The 16,957-nt window shown below is 38.0% G+C and overlaps 1 protein-coding gene across 2 annotated transcripts in view; it reads right to left on the bottom strand.

The window, feature by feature from the left end:
* The window catches only part of myo1ea (myosin IEa), a 48,123-nt gene extending 31,963 nt beyond the window's left edge, over positions 1-16,160 (bottom strand). Inside the window, exons 1-2 of one of the 2 annotated variants that reach the window (XM_077563514.1) lie at positions 15,922-16,160; positions 2,518-2,661 (exon numbers count right to left, since the gene is read on the bottom strand). In XM_077563514.1, the coding sequence (XP_077419640.1) occupies positions 2,518-2,661; positions 15,922-15,924 (147 nt within the window). In that variant the 5' untranslated portion in view covers positions 15,925-16,160. The remainder of the gene's footprint in view (positions 1-2,517; positions 2,662-15,921) is intronic. The other variant, XM_077563515.1, reaches the window with a different exon arrangement.
* Positions 16,161-16,957: the final 797 nt, after the last annotated feature.

Here is a 16,957-nt window from a genome sequence, read left to right as displayed (position 1 = left end):
AAAAGAAAAAAACTGCAATCATATGGTTGCACAAGTGTGCATACTGTTCATAATTCCAACCTACCTAAGACAACTAAAGCCCCACCCAATTTAGGCTGAGGGGGGAAACAAACAAACAGAACACACAAAAAAAAACAAAAAAACATGCACAGTACTTAATTTAGTGGAATAATGGCCACTTCACCTTGTGCTGTTGAAAAATGTTAAAAAGCAATTCAATATACTGTAGTTCAACTCATGCAAAGCAATAAACATAAATCAAGAAAGAAAACAAGTACATCACTGCTTGGTGTGATCTGTAACAAAGCAAAGTAATATTAGATTGAATTGCCATCTAAATTTCATTAAAAATTAAATAACTTAATTTAATTAACACTATTTTAATACTCTAAAATATTTGTTACAAAACAGATTTACAATTTCAACAAAAAAAATATCAAGAAAAACAAATTATGCAAAATTTTTGTTAACTAAAAAACACATTTGACAATTTTTTAAAATAAACTTTCACATTAAAATATAATTTTACACAAGTAATATATCTTGTAACATTATGTTTATTAACATTTCAAATGTAAAACGTTGGCCATATTTTCACTTAGCTGTTTTTGTGATCGCTTTGAACAGCCAACTTTTGTTATAACTTTAATAAATTTAAATACATGTGTCAGATTGTCATTTACCTTTGTTTACATTTAAACATTTATTTCAAATAAAGTGTGATATCTTGTACCATTCTGTTCTGGCAATTTTTACTTAAAAATAGTGTTTTCTCTTAACAGTATTTTGACAGAGGCCATGTTCAATCGTATTACAATATGCAGCGTATTAATAAGATACATGTAGTGGGCCACAAATGGCCTCTAGGCCAGACTTTGAACACCCCTGAATGCTTCGTTTGGTTTTAGTTTGCAGTTCCAGTTGTTCATGCACAAGGCAATTTAACAGCCTGGTAGACAAAGAAGAAATGACCTTATCTTCTTTCTAAATCAAGCCCCCGGTTTTGAACAAATGGCCGAGAATTCAACATCGTTGTGAGGTTTTACACCCTGAAACCATAGTGCTGCTGGTGACAAATAAAGCTGCTATTGTGGGTGGCCTGCAGTGAGCAACCGGCAGCACTGCTGGCAAGGAGGCTGCACAGTTGCTGCTGTTTGCTGACCAACATCTAAATCCTGACTAAGAGCTGTCAGGCCTAAAGCTGCCAAAGTTCACAACCCTTAGACACGGCCATAAAAGTGCTTCTTCGAGAACTGCTTTTCAAAAGGCTGCTTCATTCTTCATTCATGACTTGTTCATTCACTAAATTATGCGTGTATGTGCTTGATTTACAATAATAAATCCTTATAGTTGTGAAATGTACATTGCTTTCAATAGTTTCAATCTAAACCAGACCTGCTGAAGGACGGTATTGCTGTAGAAACATTAGTTATGTTTATAATATGAACTTCTCTGTCCAAAGCAACAAGCTGCACTATGCCAAACCTTTAGCCAACTCGAAGCCTGGATAAAGTCGTCTCTTGGTTAAAAAAAGAAAAAAGAAAGAAAGAATGGAAATGAGTTTTACAGTGAATACTTGCAAATGAGCATTTTTGACTTTGCAAATTTGCGTCTTCTTTTTTTAAGCTATCCTCCTAGCTTAGCTAGTATCAATGCTACTTTGCGCTAAATTAGCATTCAGTTTAGCTCCAAATAAAGTGGAAACTGCTTGCAATAATGTGATTAGGAAGCTTCAATGTATAATCATACAGTATGTACTATTGCAAAAATAAGTTTAAAAAATTCTATAGTATTTTTTTCAACACACAAAGACGCTTAACTGTATTAAATGTAAATGGCTTCTATATTTTACAGTATTTATCTTCAAAAATAAAAAAAGGGTCCGAAACAAATTATTTGTGTGTACATTCCTTTCAATGGAAAACATTACCTTGGTTTGTGAACATTTTGGCTCATGAACTGAACCAAAGAAAAATTACAACCGAGGTTCTACTGTATGTTAACGTGAGTTGAGGCGTTTCATGTAGACATAAACAGTACTTGGCAGCCATCTTGTAGCATCTATAGGCATTTACAAAGCTTTTTTTGGGGGGGCTGCCTATCACCTATATATATATATATATATATATATATATATATATATATATATATATATATATATATATATATATATATATATATATATATATATATTACATATACACACACACAGAAACACGCACATATATACTGTACATTGAATAATTTGGTCATCCAGACTCCACACAAGTGACTGTTTCGTCACAGTTTGCACTTCAGTGAAATCTTCCCTCCTTGGGCAAGTGAGTCAAACATCTGGCACCCGTACCAAGCTGACCTGTGCCCCCTTAACCGCAGCAGGGGCGGGCGTTAGCTTCCGACAACGAAGTTACTCACTGCCGCCAGTGACTATCGGGGCTATTCTGGGAAAAGCGGAGGTGAAGGGAGACTCGCAATTCCTCGCCGAGGTGTGAGGCGCCATTGTAAGGAAAAGGATACAAAGATGTAGTCATCCATGTATCTCTTCTTCAGGTTGTCCACGATGGCGTCCTCGTTGATCTTGCTGAGCAGCACCATGTCGTCCACGCCACTGAGTTTGACATTGTGGCTCTGCCAGTGGTACCCGAACTGACCCCGGCCCCCCTGAAAAAAAAAAAACACAAACAAGGAAAAAAATAGATGAGTCAGCAAAGCCAACCAGAGCACTTAATTGACTTTTTACTACACTTTTCTTATCATAAAATGAGATGATTACATTTAAAATTAAATTATTTTTTCATGAAAATACGGTAACCAAATCAAAATATGAGCTGCATCTCTTGATAAGATGTAGTGTAGTACAACCACAATACTAAAGACAACTATATCTCTCTCAAAACTAAACAGTATTATCTTTGTAAATGCAGAATTGTTTTTTTTTCTTTGCTTAAAACATTAAATTATGAGGGCTCCCTCTAGTGGCACATGAAGAAAAAACACTGCCTATGTGAAGTTCAGTTGTATTCAACTTTCAGGCCAAAATATTGACATTTAATATTTAAAAACTATTTTTAAGCTTTTATGTTAAATATATTTCAATTGAATAATCATTTTAAAACAGTGTTCTAAAAATCTATATAAATAAATAAATAGTATATAAAATCAATAAAAAAAAATTGTGTGTGTTTATAAAACTGGACTAGGCTCTATCACATCCATGACCCTAATGAAGATAAGCAGTACAAAAGATGACTGGATACAAAAGATGAATGGATTGAAAAAAATAAAATAAAATAAAACAAAGGTAAGTGTGGTTTTGAGGCACCTCACCATCTATGAGGTAATCAGACAAAAAAAAAAAAACACTTCTTCCCAATCTGCACATTTTGTGATTGCTGCAGCATGATGAGTGTGCTTCCTTTTGGGTCCGACTTCTATCCACATCCGAACACTCTGCCCACATCTCTTGTTTTGCTTAAGCCGACTGTGAGGTCATCCATCATGCGTTATGAGTCAGTGTTGTGTCACTCAGTGTGTGGCTACTGTGGAAGAAGGTCACACCGCGCAGTGTGGCCGGTGACGGCCAATCAGTCGGAGAGCATCCACTGTTGAACCTTTGCCTTCCTCCTGACAGGAAAGTGGGGAAGCGTGGTAAGGGGAGGCTAATTCATATGGTCAAAGGAAAAAGAGAAGAAACAATCTACCGCCAAGATCTAATCAGATCAAAACTGGAACTGTATTAAACAAATCTTCCTCTCTAGCGATAATAACAAGCCAGTATTAAAATCCCGTGGAAAGTCAGTCACTCATTAACTTGTTATAGAGAGAACTGGTGTGCTTTTAACATCTTCCAGGGTGAATTTAGACTTTACAAGAAGAAAATCAACCACTTTACACACTGCGATGACGGAATTTTTTTTACAGCGTTTGCAGAACCCAGGTACTTTCCCTCTGTGCGACAATTACCAATTAACACCTGACTAATCCTTCAGTTCACACCCATTAACATTTTTACTGCTTTTTTTTTTTAGGTGGGGCAAAGGGGGAAAAAAAATAATTTTTACAATAACATGCCAATGTTACATCTGGAAGAATGGATACATATCTAATAAAGCACACAAAATCTTACTTACACAGTACATTTTAAAGGGGAAGTCAATCTTAAATATTTTTTGACAATAATATGTGATTATATATGTAACATCACTAGTCTAAACATGACATTCTGATAAGTACATTTGTGGAATATGAGTTATGAAGCAAAATCCAGGTGTTTTTAATCCATCTGAAGGGGCGGCCATTTTGCCATTTGCTGTCAACTGAAGATGACATCACAGTTGCTCAGGGCTCAGGCATCGACCAATCACAGCTCACCTGTTTTCTGAAGCTGAGCTGTGATTGGATGTTACCTGAAACCTGAGCAACACTGATGTCATTTTCATTCGACAGCAAGTGGCAAATGGCCGCCTTCTGATATTGATAAAAACTGCTGGATTTTGCTGCTTAACTCATATTCCACTAACGCAATAACCAGAATACCGTATTTAGACTAGTGGGGCTGCATAGAGCATATTATTGTCAAGAAAACATTTTTGGGTTGATTTTCCCTATAAAAGGTGGCCATTGAGTGTTTGGTTAGTAGTGGGAGGAGACTGTGCTACAATTGGTTTTAATATAAAAAAAGGAACACCTATGTCACGCGGTTTCATCTGTCTTGTCTAAAATGGTGACATTTCAGTCTACAAGAACTCAACTTGAGAAACACACAAGAGGCTATCTCTGTTTGCAAAATGGAATGCAACAACAGCACGTCAATGCAAATTGCAGTTCCTCAAACCTAATCAGAGTTCCTCACCGGTTGGGCGCATTCAAAAGAAGCAGGGAGAAAAGCAATTAATGCACAGCACTGACGATAAAGAAACAAAGTTTTTGAATAATGAAACAGATGGCTGATAAAAACAATAGCAACAGTTAGCCAAAACTCACACGTTGAAGAGGATACGCAGACTAAAAACGGCCAAGTTCCTGACATTACTCACTAGGCCACACCCCTTAAAAAATATGCACACATTACAGTTGTTGTGACCTGGCTTGTCCCAACAACATACAGTAAAAGCAGTTAATATCATTACATAACATTTTATATGTTTCAGTAACATGGTGGCATTTTTCTTTATTAAAAACATGGAATTAAAAAAATATATGGCTCAATGGCAAATCAACTAAATTGATTCACGAGCAGATGATGAAGATCATACAGAAATATACTGTAAGTCCACAATGCATCCTGCACTTGGTCCAATATAAAGTCAGCTCAAAGGAAGCCATTAATTGCTTCTTAAGAAGCAACATTTTGAGCTATTTTAAGATTTCAAGTAGCGTACCTAGCACATTTGTGTTCTTCATACCAAAGAACAAGTGACTTCTCTGTGAATGCCATCTGTAAAAGGATCGTACAATATCTCCAATGCTTTATGCGATAAAAAAAAAATGTTGAGCACTTTACTTAAGCATGTTTTGGCACCGCAGACAAAACCAAGACCCACGAATGCCTCATGTCACTAATTGACAACAGAGAGTGTGTGGGAAAACCATCCAGTGGGAAAAAGGAAAACAAAAAAACAAGTGCGCTGCAATTAACCTGTCTGGAATGAAAAAGTGCAGATTCATGATGAGGGAACTAATAAGTTGTGCATGTAGGAGGTGCATGTCAAATGTTGGGAGAATGGCTTCATGTGTTTTGACTCGGGCTGGTTTAATGAGGCAAGACGACTGAGAAAATAGTCTTACGTCAACAGTCACAGGCAGGGAGGAGCTGGCCAGGGAAACAGGGCGGCACACACGTACAGTACGCACACAGATGCCTGGGAGGTGTCTTGATTGATCGCACACTGGGCTGTGTAGGGTTAAAGGTCATAGCGCCAAGTGTGATAGTGGTTGAGAGGGACGCCACTTTCCAACCAACGTGTCAAAGTTGTTTCATGTTCAATAAGCTTCTCCACCGTGGAATTTAAACTTGAGTGTTTTATAGCTTATATTTGTTTACTAATAAACCTCAAGCGAGACAAGTGTTACATAAGCTAAACCCAAACTCAAGGTCAGGGACTTTCCCCCTCATAGAAGGCATTCCAGTATCCGTCCTGATCCATAAGGCTTCTCCTTCCATGCAAATACCATCACCATATATGGAGAGCGCTGAGCAGAAGCTGGCTCAGCGAACAGGAAATGGCTGGCTTTGATTCAGTATCATAAGCGGCACTTTTCCCCTCATTTCTTCCTTCTGTGCTTTTCCACCGCAGAAGCTGACACACAGTCCAACCAGTGTTACCATTGTAAGCATGAGAAACACAGCCCGCCTTCCTAAAATTAGAAACAAGTGAGGCCGCTAATCACTTTGTTGTGGCAATCTTGAGAAATTGCCCTACTTGTACTAAACGACAGACTCTATGAGGAAGTGCTTTACGGAATGTGATTGTGTCTACCACAAAATGAAAGATTCCTTGTCATGTGGGATGTTGCGAAGAAGTTATCTCTCAGGGAAGGCCAAGCATACGAGGAGCAAAGTGTAATAAAGCGGATATTCATGGACGAGGAATCATTTCCATATAATTAATGAGGTACTTCAGGATTAATTTTTCTTCCAAATATGGGCCCAAGACTACAACTTCATTATTTTAGACAAAACTGTTCTTGTACCTGCGCTCAAACTTGAATGAATACAATATTTTAGAATCAACAAAATGCCATGATTTTTATTTTTTATTTTTTTTATTGCACAATGAACTATCAAAATCAAGTATTATACCGATTACACAATTATTCAATAAAAATGTAATCAAAAAAAATAATTGGCCACTTGGGATTGCCAACCACACGTTGTTCTACTGTAGTATCTGTGACTTTGACTGTTTATGGCTATGAATCACGGGCCAGGCCTGGTGAGTGACTTGGGTGTCAGCAAATGTGTTTGTGTAGAGTGGCTGTCAGTCACTAGTCCACCAGACTGAATGTTGAGTGGCAATTGGCAGATCATGTATGAATGGACTTATTACATGTTTGTTTAAGTAAATGAAATTGTGTCTATCTTTGAGTACTTTTGGGGGCATTACAATAATTTCTACCTATCGATGCTTAATATAACAATTTAATTTAGCTCACAGTTCTGTTCTTTTTTGTTTTGTTTATGGTACCTTGTGTTGGCAATTGTACACGTTTCACTTTACCTTCTGTTACATGTGAATTGATTCCGAACTTTGGACATTATCAATCTTTCCTCCTGGCTCACTGCCATTGTACCAATTTATTTCTAAATGGACTGGTGCTTGTAACTGCACTAACATTACCCCGTGTGAAAAAAATGATACTCGCAATGCTTCATGGCAGAGATTTTGCTTTCACTAATTCAATTATTTGAGTTATTCAATTAATCCTTGCAGCCATATGTCATACATGATTCTGCATTTGTGGACAGCAGATACCAAGCAAAATAAAAGCAAAAACATGCACAACTATGCCAAAGTGAGGGGAAGAGTTTTATTTAGTCAGGCTATACAGTACAGGAGAAATGCTTTTTTTTTTGCCATTTTGTAGAATCTATGGGCAATTACAAACTTTTTTGGGTGGGAGTCAATAACACACGGCAGGGCTCTGTCCCCACTTTATACAAGGCAACTAGCCAAGGAAATTAAATTAGTATTTCTTACGACATTTTGGCTAGCAGAGGGATACAGAGATTAAATCCAAAATTACAGATTACTTGCCTTACTGGTCCCTGACAATAAGGCCACTGATAGAGCCAAGGATTAAGCCTCGACTAAGCTCATCTTGTAAACATATGTCACAAATTAATGTACTTTGATGTATAGCAATTGGTGAAACTTGTCTATGGAAGAGTCTCTGCAAATATTTATGTTGCCTCATTGTTTTGTAATGCCCAAAAAACTATATTTAAAGATGTGTAATTAATTATACATTATAAAATTGATCATGTACATATGCTGTAGTAAGACCGCTAGAGCTGTTTTGCATCAACAAGCCAAGTAAAAAAAAAAAAAAATTAAAGAAAGAAGAAGGAAAAAACTCATGATGAAACGTAACGCAGTCGTAGTGTGCGTAAAAAACCATCACGTCCAAATCGAAAATTGCAATATTGTATGTACTTTGTTACTGGCCAAAAAACAACATAAATCTTATCTGTGACAGACTGTTTCTTTGATTCCAAGAAGGATCTGGTTTAGTTTGAGTTGAAGAGAACGTAATATTTGGACAACAGTACTGCAAATCTGTTCTCTGAACTCCATCCACCAAATTTGGCTAATCAGAGTGAAGATAAACCAACTGCATGTGCCTTCATGGAACTTTCAGAACTCTTAATCAAACACGAAATGAGGAGCATGAACATGAACATGAAGCCGACTGTCAAAATAAACATAGACCAAGGAGAATTACAATTTATGCATTTAAAACAACCACATAACAACCTTTCAGTCCGCTAGCTTAATGCTAATGCTAAACAACATCTATATTGCTGTGCTATAATATAACTCTAGGAATGACTAATATTAGTGTCGTACTCTGATGAGCTAAGAGGAATGAAAACATCCAAAACACTCCAAACAGCAGCCATAACAGAGAAATATAGTTAACATGATAACTAACTGAGGATTACCAGTTTTATAAGGACAGAATGTTTGTGCCTAATGTTGTGACCAGTGAAGCCATATACTCGGTTTCCATGTGTATTTTGACATTATGCCAAAGATATCAACTTCACATGAGATCTCAGCTTCACACAAGATTAAGAGAAGACACTAGTAATTTGTGACTTTTGCTGGATGGTGGTAACATAAGTGCTGACTAATTGTGAACTCACATAATGCTGTGCCTACAGGGAAGGGTGTGTGCATGTCTCGCCAAAGAAAAGATCCTGAACACATCATGAACTAAAATTACACAACGTTTCAGTTTTGTTCAGGCAGTGTTTATCCTCAGGTCTTATTTGAAGCAACTCTGACAGAATCAGTGTTAAAAAAAATAAATCTCAAAATATGTAGACTCTGAGATGGTTATGGTTCAGGGTGGAACTACTGGGAAGCAAAGACAAGTCACACCAAGTACAGTACAGTACAGTACAATAACTCATATGCAGTCATGACCAATTTCTGTGTCACTAGAACTTCCCACTCAGGTTTCAATCGATAATCCTGAGGCGCTTTGTACCTAACACATGGGACGAAACAATTGTACACTCACTTTTAAAACCTGAGAACCAAGATGCCCTCTGTGCCTTTCAACAACATATCTACACTCAGACCTCCCCCAAGGCCGAACAATTCTGAATATGACTGACATGAAAAAAAATGATACATTTGTTAGCCCATCTATAGCGTTTTTCATTGTGCGATAGTATCAAGCTAGCGGACTTTCATAAGACAAAAAGGTGGTTTGATTAAATAAGAAATTTGTGTTTTTTTTTAAGTGAGCTTCAACTGGGAGTGTTAGCATCAAGCTAGCGGACTTTCATAAGACAAAAAGGTGGTTTGATTAAATAAGATTTTTTTTTTTTTTTTTTAAGTGAGCTTCAACTGGGAGTGGCAATAATGAACTAGCATAAATAGAGCAAGCACTTTGCATATTTCTTGAATAACTGTTAACCATCTCCCACACACCATGCATGATTTGTATCTCAAATTCTTGCTTGTAAAAGCAAAAATCAGCTGAGTGACAGCTCAACTCCCAAGTCGGGCCACTTGTAAGTTTCCATACAACTATTGCGTGGATCCCCCACATGCTTGTGGTTCAGCACCTGCAGATTCACATATGGGGTTTTTTTCAGATGCTTTAAAAAAATTGGCGGTGGCTCATTAGTTGTTTTTTTTTTTTAAAGAATGATTTGGGTTTAAAATTTCAATGGGGATTTTCGATATTCGCGGGCCAACCTAGCAAGGTCCACTGTACCTTTAGAACATTTAACGTGTTCTCAAACTGATCTGTATTGTTCAATGTAAACAGACTTTAATGTCAAGTACAGTATTAGATCATGTACACTGGTAATGGAGAACCACATTACATGGGTTAGAGGACTGAAAAGATCTTCCATATGGCAAGACAAGGTCAGTTCAGTCAACAACAGAACACACATCTGAGTTTTTAGTGAGAAGGAAATTAAACAGAGCTCTTCCAGTGCGGTTAATGCTCTTTGCTGTAAGGCTTAACTAAAAACACACCTCTCATTAAAAGGACCTGAACAATGGCATTAGTGTCCCCAAGCACTGTTTCATTCTGTGACATGGAACATGTACTACATAATGAATGGCACTTCAGAGCTTTACACTGAGTGCAAACACAATATCTGAGCAAGAATGTGCACTGTAGAGCATAATTTAAAAAAAAATAAAAATCCATATATGTGTACTATCTAACAATAATTTTCTTATAATGATTAATATTACTAAATAATATTGTGCAAAGTGTTGGCCCTTTAATTGATGATTTCCTATCCTCAAATAGCTTTTGTATGTCACATCACATCAGGAAGCATCAAACTGGTCAAGAACCAAAAACACAATAGTTAGTCAAATTGTACTGTACAGTATTCTTCTATACATGGGCATGAAGTGGCATCCTCAAAAAAGTGACCAACACCATGCGCAACAATGTTCCAGAGGAACAAAAGACCTGTAAGGCCTTTAAATATCTCGACTCGGTTATTGTTCCCTATTGCCCTGCCTACATTTAGCTGAGTTTTCTCCGCATGATCCAGAACTTCGGTGTCACAACACAGTAATATTAGTAGGCACTCATAGAAATTTATTCCATCAATTGAGCCAAATGAATTGGATTATGTGAAAGAAAATAGAACTCCCTTGTCCACGTCAATTGAGATTGAAAATAACCTCTTAATATGATAGATAACTATCACTAAAAAGCTCTTATTGGCCAACAAGGAAGTAAAAATGGTTGGAAATGAGCAACCGGAACACAAACCTTGACCTTGTTGACAGCCCGCAAAGGCAATGAGGGATTGTCATGCAAATACATTCTAGAGCGCCGCCGCATCTGCCCTTAGTCAGCTTGCTGTAGTTGCAGCGGCATGATCAACTGAAAACTTTTGGCTGAGACGCAACAGCAACATTGGACCTTACAGTGACAGTCTAATAATATTATTATTGTATCAGATCACAGCCAAGTAAAAGGCTTCAGGCTTTTAGTTGGAACGCTATTAACAGATGAGCTACTTGGGCTTAATGCCTTCATACTTTTTCAAATGTGATGTTGATATTCAGTAGCGTCACGCAGATGCCAAGCATAACTCTCGAATCTCGTCTCTTATCATACAACCTACGGGGGAATGGACATGTATGCACGCAATGTTCGCCTTCACCTGCTTCGTGGAAAGGAAGTGCAGTAAAAATCCAGAAGTCACACAAATGCTCATCGTCATAGATGTTATCAATTCACTGAGGAATGCCTGTTAAAGAAATGAATTGATGCTGGATTTACACTAAATGGTTCAGGTGACACAAAGAAAACCACAAGGAATTGGGATACCCTCGGATCCAAGTCAGGGCTCGATCAAATCGATAACACATACGGATCTGGCAGATTGTCAAGGACGTCAAATGAAATGAAAAGTAAACCAAAACACAAGCAAAAACTTGGGAGAAACATAGGCGATTAAATAGGGGAAAACTGTGTGTACTACTGAAGCAAACAATCATTTGAGCCAAGCACAATGATAAGGAATGTTTATATAATTCTTATTTCTGTGTCACCGCTGTCATCACTTACGGTTTTGTAACAGCAGTCTGCCGGCATTTTTGTAATGTGTGCATGCTGATTTCTGTGTTCAGTGTATATTGACAGTGACGTCGCAGTAATGTTGATGCCGATTGGCCCCTTCATTTGAAATGTTGTTTTACACTGAATGCAAATAAAGAGCAATGCTTAGTTAGATAAGTACTGCAAAGCATGCTGGGAAGCGTGCGGCTCTACCATTGCAACATTGGTGCACAATTGCTGCCTGGCAAGAAATGTTTCATCTCCAACTGCAGTCCAGTTCAATGCAGCTCTTTGAATAGACGTTCACTGACTTTGCGATAACGCCTGCTCTAGGAGTTCAGTGTTTTCATAAGTGGTGTTAATAGCAGGCCTTCATGAGTGCGTTGTCAAGAACAGATCCTGTTTCAACAAACTTGCCATCGATAGCATCAATTGTACTACTTTACGTGTTGGTGCAGTGTGATGTCACAAAGCTTCTCAAACTGGCGCTGAACTCCAGTTCAAGAATTGCAAAGCTAAGCTGTCAAATGCTGATGGCCTCACATTTCTCTGAATGATACCAGAATGAATAGAAAAAAAAGGAAAGTTTATTACTTTTGGGACACCTTGTATTAAATAATTTGGGGAAAAATGCTACATCACAGATAATTCAGGATTTCTCAGGATTTTAGTGTGACTTGTGACCCTACAATACCAATAGAATAGCTATGTCCCAGCACTTACTGAGCAGATCTCTACATTCAGAACCATCTGTAGTAAATTGCCAACTTATAAAGTAGTATTTACTCGTGGATCATTAATGTGACATGTTCAAAAATTGGCAGCAGATGGAGCAAAAACATTTTTGCTTCTGCAACTGAAATATTGTCATTAACTTTTGAAGAGACATTTTGTCACTATGGTTGTTAATAGTTTAAATATCTAGAAAAGCTCTATATAAAACCAATTTATTAGTAGTCGTATGAAAATTAGCGATAGGTCACCCACACTAGTTCCAACTAGATTGGACATCCCTGGCCTAGCGATTTTGAGAGGATGGATGGCAGCAGAGCAATCTGGAAAATCTTTTGGCAGTGACAAAATTAATACTTAGCAAGACGAACGGCACACGGATTAAAAGATGAACGCCTAAACAACAAGTCATAAAACATTACTGCTGGGTAATAATTGTCCAGGCAGGAGGAAGTCCATAGGGTCAACCCTTTGGTTATCATGTACATTATGATTAGGTCATGTAGCTAACTTTCTCCATTACTCACTGTGAAATACAGCAGATGAGGTTATCTAGTCAAGGATTCACATTACTTAAAGGTCTGGCTGCCAGTCAGTCGGAAAACAAGGCCGAGGCCTAAATGGAGAGTCGCACGACCACAGAGATAGTACACACACTGCTTTGGTGACACAGTGAACACACTGTATATGCAACAAGAGGAGGAAAGTGCTGGGTACTTCTCGTCTGACCACTTCCACAGTCAAGAGTTACATGAGAGCCAGGAATACTAAATGCCTGACGTCATCACGGGCAGGGGTGCATTTACCATAAGGCAAACGCAGCGACCGCCTGACATTTCCAAGAAGTCTCATAAAGCCCGGTTAATACAGTTGTCTTTGATCTAAAGCTATTTCTGTTACTAGCAAAGGTTTCAATTTTTTTTTTATGGTGGCACCAAAAGTGTTGCAGCAGCACTTGTTGTCATGTCGAACGTGGGGGATGCAGAAACTATGACACTTTTCATCACAAAGCGGATGGAAGTATGAAAGTGGTAAAAAAATACACTACATTTTAAGTGTGGAGGTGATGCACTTGTGAGATAATAATCCTCAAAAAGGATCTTCAGGACTTTATTCAAACTTTCACTTTTAGTTGATAAAAATTAACATTCAAAATCTTTGCCGCACACGGGTTTGCCTCGCACCCCCAAATGACTAAATACACCTAACTGACGAATCACTATACAATTAATTCATTGAGGAAACAAAATACAAAAAAGATTACACCCATTACTCCATTCATCTACGTTCAAATCAACATGAGGGAAAATGAGCTGAGCTTTCATTTTGCTTTGTGTTCGATTTTCAAGTCACTTCAAAAGCAGACTTCAAAGAACATCAAAGAACATATCATGCTTTTTGAACAAACTCAGGAACTTGTCCTTTGATCTACACTAATAAGTTTCCATTGCTGTTTGTTAGCTATTAGTGCATTGATGAAAATTTAGCTACACAAAAAACAGTTGTGGTTTATAGTCCAAGTTTGATGATACTTGGGATTTGGGATTGTTTCATATGGGAGGACGAGTACAGTATTCCCGACTCCCAAGGGATAGATCTGTTATCCCATCATGACAAGGTGGACAAAAGTTCTAGAGACACCAAAATGTTGAACATGAGTATTGAAAATTGAATATATATGATCAAAATGAGTCATTTTATGAAATAACTTGTTGCAGATGATAAAACTATGCAAAAATAATGTTTATTCTGTATAATTAACTATAACTTGTTATACACACTTCAGTTAGCAGAGCAGTTTTGCGGGACATGCCAAAATCATGTACATCCAATAAAAAAATGGCATTAAATGAAGGAAACACATTTTAAGAGACTTATCTTTGTACTGCTACGAGTACAAATGCGGGGCCACTTAATTTCATTATTCTGCTGCAGTTTATTGATGACTGTGATTCTGATGAAAACACCTAAAAGGCACAAACTCATTTTGTTATTGAACATGCAGTCGATTTCTAGTGAGCAGACATCACCCGTATAGTTCAGATTGCTTCACACTCTGGACCTAACAAGTCAACAACTCCCTGCAGTCATCGCAAGCCACAGGAGGGCTGCGAAAAGAAGGACGTGTGGAACCCGCTTAAAAAGAGTGTGCTGAACCACAGCAACAACAAGCCTAACGAGTTCCCCAGGTGAATGGGTGTCCGTCCTGTTTCCAAAGAGAGAGCTTGAATTCCAGAGCAAATCGCAACAGCAGCGACGGGTCAGAGAACGGAGCGCCAGCTTTGAAACCGACGGAGAGCGAGCGGGGGCTCGGTCTGGGAGAAAGAGAAAATAATGCAAACCATCTGCTGTCATACCGACGTGCTATCCAGCATCTGGCAGAGAGGGAACTACCGAGCGATGCTATTCACTTAGAATGGCAGTCTAAATATTTACTCCCTGTTTTAATCACATGGCATCGTCACTTGGGCCTTAAGAACACCTAAATAACATAACAAGGTTTTTACATGAGTTTGATTCATTGTGTCCTAATTTTCATATGTGGGCAGTTTGTCTGGCCTTCGTTTAATACATTTCAAATAGATGAAGACTGTGTCATACAGTTAGTTCATTAATAGATGACTCAATTACAAGTACTTTAAATCATGTACATGCAACCTTTTGTCCTTAAGGTGTTACAAGTCACCCAGATGTGAACACCTTGGTCCTTGACTTAAAGCATCAAAGATAAAATTCCACATGGCCATAATGTAGAAAACCAACAAAAACAAACAAAAGTCCCAAACAGGCCACTACATTGTGCCATTCAACCTGATGGTTGGAGGACTTATTGCCAAAACACAACACTGAGTGAGGCCACATAACCTCTAGGTGTGTCTGTTGCATTGATGCCATTCTGTAACCAGGAAAAACCTGTCTCCATGCAATGAACAGCCCCACACACACACTCTCACAGGCTGAAACATACGACCTGATTCTTGTCGCATGAATAACCGGTTTGTGACAAGGATTGCAATTTTAAAATTCAACATGATCCCTAATAAGACTAGCTGTTAAGTATCAGCTAGTCCTATTAGCACTGGTGTGGAACTGCACTGCATTCTGAGTGGTGTTTCTAATATATACAGTATTGCCTTATTCAGTGACATAAACGAGAAAAAATATATATGATAAACTCATCTGCAAACTGAGAAAACTGAGTATTATCTCCACAACATAAAGCAGGTGTACCTAATGAAGTGTCCGGTGAGTGTTTGTGACCAAAGTGTAAACATTTTTAACCCAACATCACCATCAGAAAGTAAATGTGCCACAAATACACTAAAGCAAGTAGTGTTTGCTTCACTGGAAATTGCAACTTTTTCTAGGAGTCATGTCCATACAAATACATAGTCGTTAAACATCACTCACCATCTTTAAAGGAACGGTTTTCTAATTCCCCGGCGGTCCAATGCTGTATATGTCTAAAATGAGTCAACTTTGAAGCCGCGGGGCCAAAATCCAAAGCAGACGGGAGTTATTTCCGACAGTGTCCGACACGCGTGGATGCGGCCACTTCAGCGGTGTCCTCCGTCCATTGTGAGCAATGACGTCGTCTGAGCCCTGTGACAGCAACACGCGAACTAGTTCGAGCTCAGTTAGGCGCAGAGCAGTGCCCTCAAAAGTGGGGCTGTGAAACAAAAACACAGGAAACCGAGCCACCACGGTCCAATCATAGGCTGCCGAGCTGGGATGTCTATTAAATATTCATGAGTTGACAACGCGCATGCGCATTTACGAGACGAACGATAAGGGTTAATAAAGTACCGTATTTTATAGACATGAGCACAAATGTCACTTTAGTATATTGTATTCATTCATTCGCATAAATATGGGTTAATCTTACGTATTTATTTCTATTTATGTGCTTCGGTTCTCTTGATGAAAGAACATGAAAGGCAATTTATTTAACTCTTTGATGTTACATAACCTGTTTGTAATTGTGTTTTGCACTTTCCAGCCACCATACAAGGCCAGGACACTGTTCAAATATTACAATACATCAACGGGTACATTAAAGTACTTTAAAGTGAAATTATATAGATTTACATTATTATGAAGCTGCAGACAAAATTACTCAATTTAGGTGTCTTTCCCCCCATTTTGTTGGTAAATAAAATATTGATGGAAGCCACAAATTGAAAATGACTAGCTTGAGTAAATCGAGTTGTAAACCTAGAGGCTAGAGCACGTTTAGAGTGCAGTATTTCACCGCCATCTAGTGGCTACTATCACGAGGCAAAATTTGCAAATTAAACAAATCGCTTCTCACAAATAACACATACGTTTTTCTATATTCACTGCTGTAATAGTTTTCGTTCGTCATCTTTTCTTTTTGTTCACTGGTCAAATGTGTATATTTAATACTGTCCGGTGTGTGTAGATTTTAAAGAATATTTCAGAAGAG

Source organism: Vanacampus margaritifer, chromosome 4 (genome assembly GCF_051991255.1).
Source record: "Vanacampus margaritifer isolate UIUO_Vmar chromosome 4, RoL_Vmar_1.0, whole genome shotgun sequence".
NCBI lineage: Eukaryota > Metazoa > Chordata > Actinopteri > Syngnathiformes > Syngnathidae > Vanacampus > Vanacampus margaritifer.
Note: the sequence above shows the minus strand (reverse complement) of the source record. Positions and strands in the feature narration are given on the sequence as shown.